The sequence below is a fragment of the Pecten maximus genome, chromosome 18 (genome assembly GCF_902652985.1).
Source record: "Pecten maximus chromosome 18, xPecMax1.1, whole genome shotgun sequence".
Classification (NCBI taxonomy): Eukaryota; Metazoa; Mollusca; class Bivalvia; order Pectinida; family Pectinidae; genus Pecten; species Pecten maximus.
In genome coordinates this window covers 17325259-17333240 of record NC_047032.1, presented here as the reverse complement: position 1 = coordinate 17333240, position 7982 = coordinate 17325259, and the positions used below count along the sequence as shown (strand labels likewise).

The 7982-nt window shown below is 39.9% G+C and overlaps 1 protein-coding gene across 1 annotated transcript; it reads left to right on the top strand.

Moving 5' to 3' along the window:
- Window positions 1-358: 358 nt before the first annotated feature.
- Window positions 359-898, top strand: LOC117316275. The gene has a single exon (XM_033870812.1). It carries the CDS (start codon window positions 359-361, stop codon window positions 896-898), a length of 540 nt encoding a protein of 179 aa, XP_033726703.1.
- The last annotated feature ends 7084 nt before the right edge of the window (window positions 899-7982 follow it).

The window sequence follows — 7982 nt, the reverse complement described above, 5'->3', positions numbered from 1 at the left end:
ATTTATCACGGTATTAGTACATGTAAAGAAGAGGTATGGATAATTACTAATTGTTAACTTGAGAGTGTGCTCCGCTCCACTGAAAATGGCTCCAAACATCTTTTACTGACAATCGCCAACATTACAATGTATAGTTGTAGAAAGAGGCAAAAATCTCAGTTATATAGCTATAACCTATGGAATAATCAGAATCTCCACATTATTTACTATATTGTATGCAGGAAAACAATTATCATTCACAATAATAAATCATCGATAAAGTATATTGCATTCAGCTTCACGACGTACTCCTCCCTTACTCAGACAAGAAGACGGCTCCCTTACTCAGACAAGAAGATGGCTCCCTTACTCAGACAAGATGGCTCCCTTACTCAGACAAGAAGATGGCTCCCTTACTCAGACAAGAAGATGGCTCCCTTACTCAGACACGAAGATGGCTCCCTTACTCAGACAAGAAGATGGCTCCCTTACTCAGACAAGAAGATGGCTCCCTTTCTCAGACAAGAAGATGGCTCCCTTACTCAGACAAGAAGATGGCTCCCTTTCTCAGACAAGAAGATGGCTCCCTTACTCAGACAAGAAGATGTCTCCCTTTCTCAGACAAGAAGATGGCTCCCTTTCTCAGACAAGAAGATGGCTCCCTTTCTCAGACAAGAAGATGGCTCCCTTACTCAGACAAGAAGATGGCTCCCTTACTCAGACAAGAAGATGGCTCCCTTACTCAGACAAGAAGATGGCTCCCTTCCTCAGACAAGAAGATGGCTCCCTTTCTCAGACAAGAAGATGGCTCCCTTACTCAGACAAGAAGATGGCTCCCTTACTCAGACAAGAAGATGGCTCCCTTACTCAGACAAGAAGATGGCTCCCTTACTCAGACAAGAAGATGGGAACAAAATAATGCAACATACTTCATCATTATACATGCAACGTAAAACAAATATGAATTTAACTCACCATTGTATCGCTCCATCTATTAAGTCTCTCGAATTCAGTAGAGACGTAGTAACACTTTTCAGGAGATGTGATCCATCCATCATTACAAGGTTGTGGTATACCTGTAGTTGTAGTAAGTGTAGTTGTTGTGGTAGGTGTAGTTGTGGTTGTAGGTGTAGTTGTGGTTGTGGGTGTAGTTGTGGTTGTAGGTGTAGTTGTGGTTGTAGGTGTAGTGGTAGTTGTAGGTGTAGTTGTGGTTGTAGGTGTAGTTGTGGTTGTTGGTGTAGTTGTGGTTGAAGGTGTAGTTGTAGTTGTCGGTGTAGTTGTGGTTGTCGGTGTAGTTGTGGTTGTTGGTGTAGTTGTGGTTGTTGGTGTAGTTGTAGTTGTCGGTGTGTGGTAGTTGGCGTGGTAGTTGTGGTTGTCGGTGTCGTTGTCGGTGTCGTTGTCGTTGTAGGTGTCGTTGTCGTTGTCGGTGTCGTTGTGGTTGTCAGGTGTCGTTGTCGTTTCGGTGTCGTTGTCGGTCTCGTTTCGTTGTAGGTGTCGTGGTCGTTGTAGGTGTAGTTGTTGTGGTAGGTGTAGTTGTAGTTGTAGGTGTAGTTGTGGTTGTAGGTGTAGTTGTTGTGGTCGGTGTAGTTGTGGTTGTCGGTGTAGTTGTGGTTGTAGGTGTAGTTGTTGTCGTAGGTGTAGTTGTGGTGGTAACTATAGTCGGTGTAGTCATACTGGTTGGAGTCGTAGTAGTAATAGGATTACTTCCTACAAAAACAACGGTAATGTTGCTTTATTAAAAAAATAAAATACAATAATCATTTGAAAGGATGTTTTCCTTTTAATCTTTATTAAAGCGTCATAATCATAGAGAATAATAAAACTGGCTGAAATGTACATATTTATAATTCCATTTTAAAACCAAAACGTTCTTTTAGTGACGTTTGCATAGTTATCGAGTGTATTTCATCAATTTTAAAGTATAAAGTTACTGTACGTCAGGATTACATAGCACAACATTATTGATTATCTTACTTTTGTTTAAAAAGCGTACTATTAATTTATTATCGAGTATATTGCTAATGATAGAAATATATAAGGAATATTCCATTTTTTTAATTCTGGTATATATATCCTCATATCAAAGGAGTGGTTTCTTACCGTCGCTCTCTCTTCCACCTAGCAGTATCTCCAGCAATTCTTCCTGTGCATTTTTCAAAATACGCATTTCTGTTGCGTTACATCCACATTGATTATTGAGGTCTTCGACCACACCAACTCTCCTATGTAACTGACGTATCTTCTCGTTTAAATTAAAATATGTTCCGTTTAAAAGATCAATAACGCCCCTCATCAAGCTTTTTTCCTCGTATTTTTCAACCAATTTATTTTCTTCCGAAAATACTTCTTCATACTTTGATACAAAGATCAAAGTAGCCAACAATAAGACGATCCTCATCGTTCTAGAGTCCTTAATTGTATAATTTGGTCGTATTCGCGACGAACAAAAAAAAGTGGTTCACATATGGTTATACTTAAAATCAAGTCATGTGATTACTCCTGAAACCAAAAACGTATTAAGTCCTGGTTTGTGGAAATTCTTTCTATATCAAAACATGCCAGCGTTAATCCGTTATCGTTAGTAAATATATAGAGGTCAAAACTAATAAAGAACAGTACTAACTAAAAGAAAATATTCAAAACCTGACTTTGCTTCTTGTAGTGGAACATTCAAGTCTAACCTACAGTGAACTGGAGAGTAACTCGTGACCTGTATCATAAAAAAAAGGTTTTAAATGTGGCTTCAGTAATTTATTATGGCAACATCTGGATATTTAATTACAATATATCAAGTTACTGTTTATCACCAAAGGCATTGCAACACGTTTGGGACCTTCCAAACAAACAGGTCAATGTTTAAAATGGAACAACCCTTATCAATCATGGCCGGATTTTTAATAACAATATGTTAAAGGGACTAAATGGCTAAACGTTCACTTAAATAATATATAAAAAAATATATATATAAAAAGGATCACAACGCTTTCCGGAAATCAAATGCATGAAAAAACTATTTAAAAATCTAACCATTTAGTCCCTTTAACAAAAAACTACTTATATATCACTATAGCGACTACATTGCTCTTCGTCCCCAAAATAGAAAATGGAACTATTAAAAATTATTCCTAGAATATAATTTAATTTATCATAATGAAGACTGCTTGTTAATTTCTTTATTGGTAAGTTATTGTTGTTAGGTAGCAATATAGTTTGATTTATCCTGTACTGTTACTTCCCTTGGTTTGGTAGTTTATTTCCATATTTGCAATTAGAGTTATCGCCCTTGGCAGTTCCTGATAGTTGGTAGCCATTGCTAACGTGTGAGATACAAATGTCCGATTAATTTCCTTCGGGACAGCTACCAACCATTATCATCCACCAACCTTGAACGCTGCTGTATTCATTGTCATTGATTGAGGGTTTGTATGGGCCTTTTGGCCTCCGATGGTATAATCGGACTCAGATATTTAAAGATTGTGTTACCGATAAGTGTAACTGAAAATAGGCCACGGTAGCCATGCGGGCGCCGATTTATCATTCGGCTAGTTTGGCTATGTATTCTTGCCGCAATTAAGCGATTTATTGTTTCCTTCTTACACTCTACTGTTCAGCATTTCATATCTTGTATTGTTGTTTTCAAAATTTAATCGGTATCGTTTTTCAGAGTATTTTTAAATGGTTTTGAGTTGTAGATTATCATCAAGTATGAGAGGAAGAGGCCAGAGGCGCTCAGCCAGGCAGTCAAGCAGCCCCTATGCTAGGGCAGGGAGGCAGTCTGTGGGATCAGGTCACGCGCAGTCACAGGCTGAGTCATCAGGGCCTGAGCGACACGATTCAAGTGCAGGCCCTCTTTCAGCATCCCAGATGGAGGAGGTCGTGGAGGCAGTATCTGCCAGAGTTACCCCTCGCCTGGTTGAGGCAGTTCATTCAGCAATAGAGCCTGTTACCGCAACACAGTCAGAAGGTACAGTAGCATGTAATACTGTTAATCCATATCTGGAGCCCTCTCTGTCTACAATATCGAGCTGTGTTAGTCAGTTTGACCCAAAAGATTATCAAGTTGCCAGTGTCAATAATGATTTAGGCAGTAACATTTCACAATCCATAAGGCAAAAAATCATGGGCAAGGAATTTATTGACCTTGGTCATTGTTAGCAAAGCCTTCTCGAATAGATGACGAGAAACGCTTGTCTTTGGTTGGGGGTGAATTTGTTGTAAAAAGTAAAAATAAAACCCCTACAATAGTCGACTTGGATATGTGGACTGATGCGTTCATCGTGTTCATGTCAATATACACATCAGTTCATCCAGGAGAGGTATCTGGCATGTTAAAGTACATGCATACAGTAAGGTTAGGGGCAAAAAGGGTTGGAGGTCTTGGATGGAGGAGTGATGATGAGCAGTTCCGCTTAAAAAAGGCCCAAACCCATGCTATTCCGTGGAATACAGTGGACCAGGAACTGTGGCTCCTTTATATGCATTCTGGGGGCGCAACTTCGTCAGCCATAACAAAACCTCCCAGGATGGTTCAGGGCATAAAGAAATGTTTTGATTTTAATAATGGCAGGTGTAACAGGTCTTTTTGTTTTTACAAACATATTTGTTTACATTGCTCAGGAAATCACAGGAAGATTAACTGTTATCAGCTGGGGGCACAGACAAATAATTCTAATATGAATTATTCTTCTAGGTCAGGCAACAATCCTTCCACCAGCAAAGCAAGTAGTTGTCAACCTCCAGCCGGGGGTTATAACAAGTTTAATGGATCTCGGGCGAACACCAATTAAACCTGACATTCTCAGCAATTTGTTGCGGTCACATCCAGACAGAATTTTAGTGGATGAGCTAGTGTCTGGTTTTCGTTTTGGTTTTTCATTACATTATCGAGGTCCACGTGTACATTCTAATTGTCAGAATTTACTTTCGGTTAAGGGTAATGAAAATGAGGTTCTCAAGAAGATACAGAAAGAGATAGATGCGGGTAGAGTAGCGGGGCCTTTCGGTTATCTCCCTTTGTCCACATTGAAACTTTCTCCGATTGGTTTGGTACCCAAGAAAGATGGGTCATGGAGATTGATTCACCATCTTTCATATCCGAAGGATAACAGTGTTAACACGTTCATTGATGAGAATCTTTGTAGGGTGCTTTATACAAATTTTGACCGCATAATTAATATAGTTCAATGTCTTGGACCCAACACTTTGATGGAAAAAATGGACATAAAGTCTGCATTTCGTTTATTACCTATCAGTCCTTCTGACTTCGATTTGTTGGGGTTTAAACTTGGGGAACAATTTTTTGTTGATAAATGCTTACCTATGGGTTGTGCAATATCCTGTTCATTATTTGAGAAATGTTCAACGGCTCTGGAATGGATTGTTCGGGAGGTGGTAAAGTTGGATAGTTCACAGCTCTGTTCAGATCTAGATCACTATTTAGATGATTTTTTCTTTGCTGGTAAGGACGGTACTTCTGAATGCTTCTATCTCATGAACACTTTTGACAGGATATGTACTGATTTGGGGGTTCCTATTGCCGTAGAAAAAACTGTTTTACCAACCCCTATTTTAACATTTTTAGGTAATAGATTCCATTAATATGCAAATTAAAATTCCCAGTGATAAGCTGGTGTTTCTAGTTGGGTTACTGAATGAGGTTGTTGTTAAGAAAAAAGTCACACTTAAACAACTTCAGGCCTTGACTGGGTCTCTGAATTTTTGTGTAAGGGCAATTCCAGCTGCCCGTGCATTTATGCGGCGTTTCTACAATGCGATGTCAGGAGTTAACAGGCCACATCACTTTATACGAGTTTCCCAAGGATTGAGGGATGATATCCATACTTGGCTTACTTTTTTAGAGCTTTTTAATGGATATTGTAGTTTTCCTGAGAAAGATTGGGTCAACAACTCAGAGTTACAGCTATTCACTGACAGTGCAGGGGGTGACAGCACAAGGGGTGGGGGGGGGGGGGGGGGGGGGGGGGGGGGGAGGCCTTCTTTTACGGTAAATGGGCATTTTTCCCCTGGCCTGAAGCATGGATAGGTTCACCAATCATTCGGGACATCACCTTTCTGGAACTTTTTCCTATTGTCATGGCAATTTTTATTTGGGGCTCTGAACTTGAAAACAAAAAAATCATTTTGAATACAGATAATGAAGGCCTAGTGGCAATTTGAACAAGAAAACTTCAAAATCGTGTAGAGTCATGGGTTTCATTCGCCCATTTATACTGAGGTGTATGTTGTACATTATTCAGTTTAGGGCAGTTCATATTGATGGGAAGTTAAATTGTATTGCGTATTGCTGATGCTATCTCTCGGCAGCAATGGGACCGCTTCCGCGGATTGGCACCTCTCGCAGAGCTGGTACCATCTGAAATTCCGGCTTCATTCCTAGAGTTGATATCCAACACGAAATTAACCGGCTCCTGAGAGCTTCCATTTCATCAAACTCTAGACAAGTGTATGAGACTGGAATAGTTCGTTTCGAACAGTTTTGTAAAACTTACCTCTCAAGCTGTTCTTGGCCACCAACCCATCAGAGTGTAATGGAGTTTATCGCGTATTTGTCGTCACAAGGTATTGCTCCATCTACTGCAAGGGCTTATATTTCTGGTATAGGTTTCAAATGTAAAATGAGTGGAATTGTGGATGTGACTCAATTTTTCATTATCAAAAAAATGCTTCTTGGTATGGCAAGATTAGATGCTAGATACGATTCCCGTCTACCCATTACTCCAGAGCTCCTCACCAAGATTATCAACATTCTACCTAATGTTTGTATTTCACCTTATGAAGCAAATATGTTTGCGGCCCTTTTTTCAGTAGCATTTTTTGCATTTTTGCGTGTTGGGGAATTGGTAGCAGCGAAGCAGGGGGAGTATGGACATGCGTTATTGGCGCATAATATCTCAGTTTCTACAATAGAGCGCCTGGTTCAGCTAAAGCTTCCTCATTCAAAAACAGATCAGTGTGGATCTGGGGTTGTCATAACACTTCAGGAGAACAAGGAAACCGTTTGCCCATTTAGGTTAGTTAATAATTTTATAGCCTCCCGTGGCCATGCCCCTGGGGTGTTTTTCTGTCACTGTAACAATGTTCCGGTGACTCGCTATCAGTTTTCAGCAGTTTTGAAAAAGGCTTTGAATGTAATTGGCATTCATTCAAGTGGCTACAAGTCTCACTCCTTTAGGGTGGGGGCAGCTACTGTCGCTTCGTTGAAGGGTTTCTCTGATGAAAAAATTAAGGAAATGGGTCGTTGGGAGTCAAGAGCATATAAAAAATACATTCGAATTTCAACTGTATCCTTATTGTACATCAATTGAATTCATTTGTAGTCAGAATACCAGGTTTTTTCCCAACAATGTAGCAAAGAAAATAATTTCATATGCAGGGTAGCTTTCTGTTCATCATTAAAAAATTGGCTCAATTGCAGTAACTTATTGTAAGTTTAAGTCTTCACAGAGTACCACAAAAGAATTTGGATAGTTGGTTCATCCATTATAAGAAGAGCTTTCTGTCATGCACGGGCCTACAAGGAAGGATCATTTCTTGACCTGGGTCGTTATGGTGCCTCCATCTTATGGCATGCCAAAGGAGGTTTAAGGTGGAACAGTGTTATCCGTCATATTAAACTTCTACTCCCCATTGGAAATCCTCCAGACATTTTAGCCATCCATTGTGGAGGCAATGATGTGGGTCAAGTGAATTCTGGATCATTGAGGTATAAAATGCTGTCAGATCTGGAAACCTTACAAACTATGTTCCCAAACACGAGAATTGTGTCGTGAGCAATTTTACCGCGTTTACAGTGGAGGGGGGGGGGGGGGGGGGGGGGGTTTACAACATCAGTCAGTTCGTAAGATACCTGTACGTATTAACAGTCAAATAAGTTCTTACCTAATTAGGAATGGGGGCGGGTATATAAGATACCCAGAGATTACAGATGAGAACACAGGTCTATTCTTGGATGGGGTTCATCTAAGTAACTTGGGAAACGATAT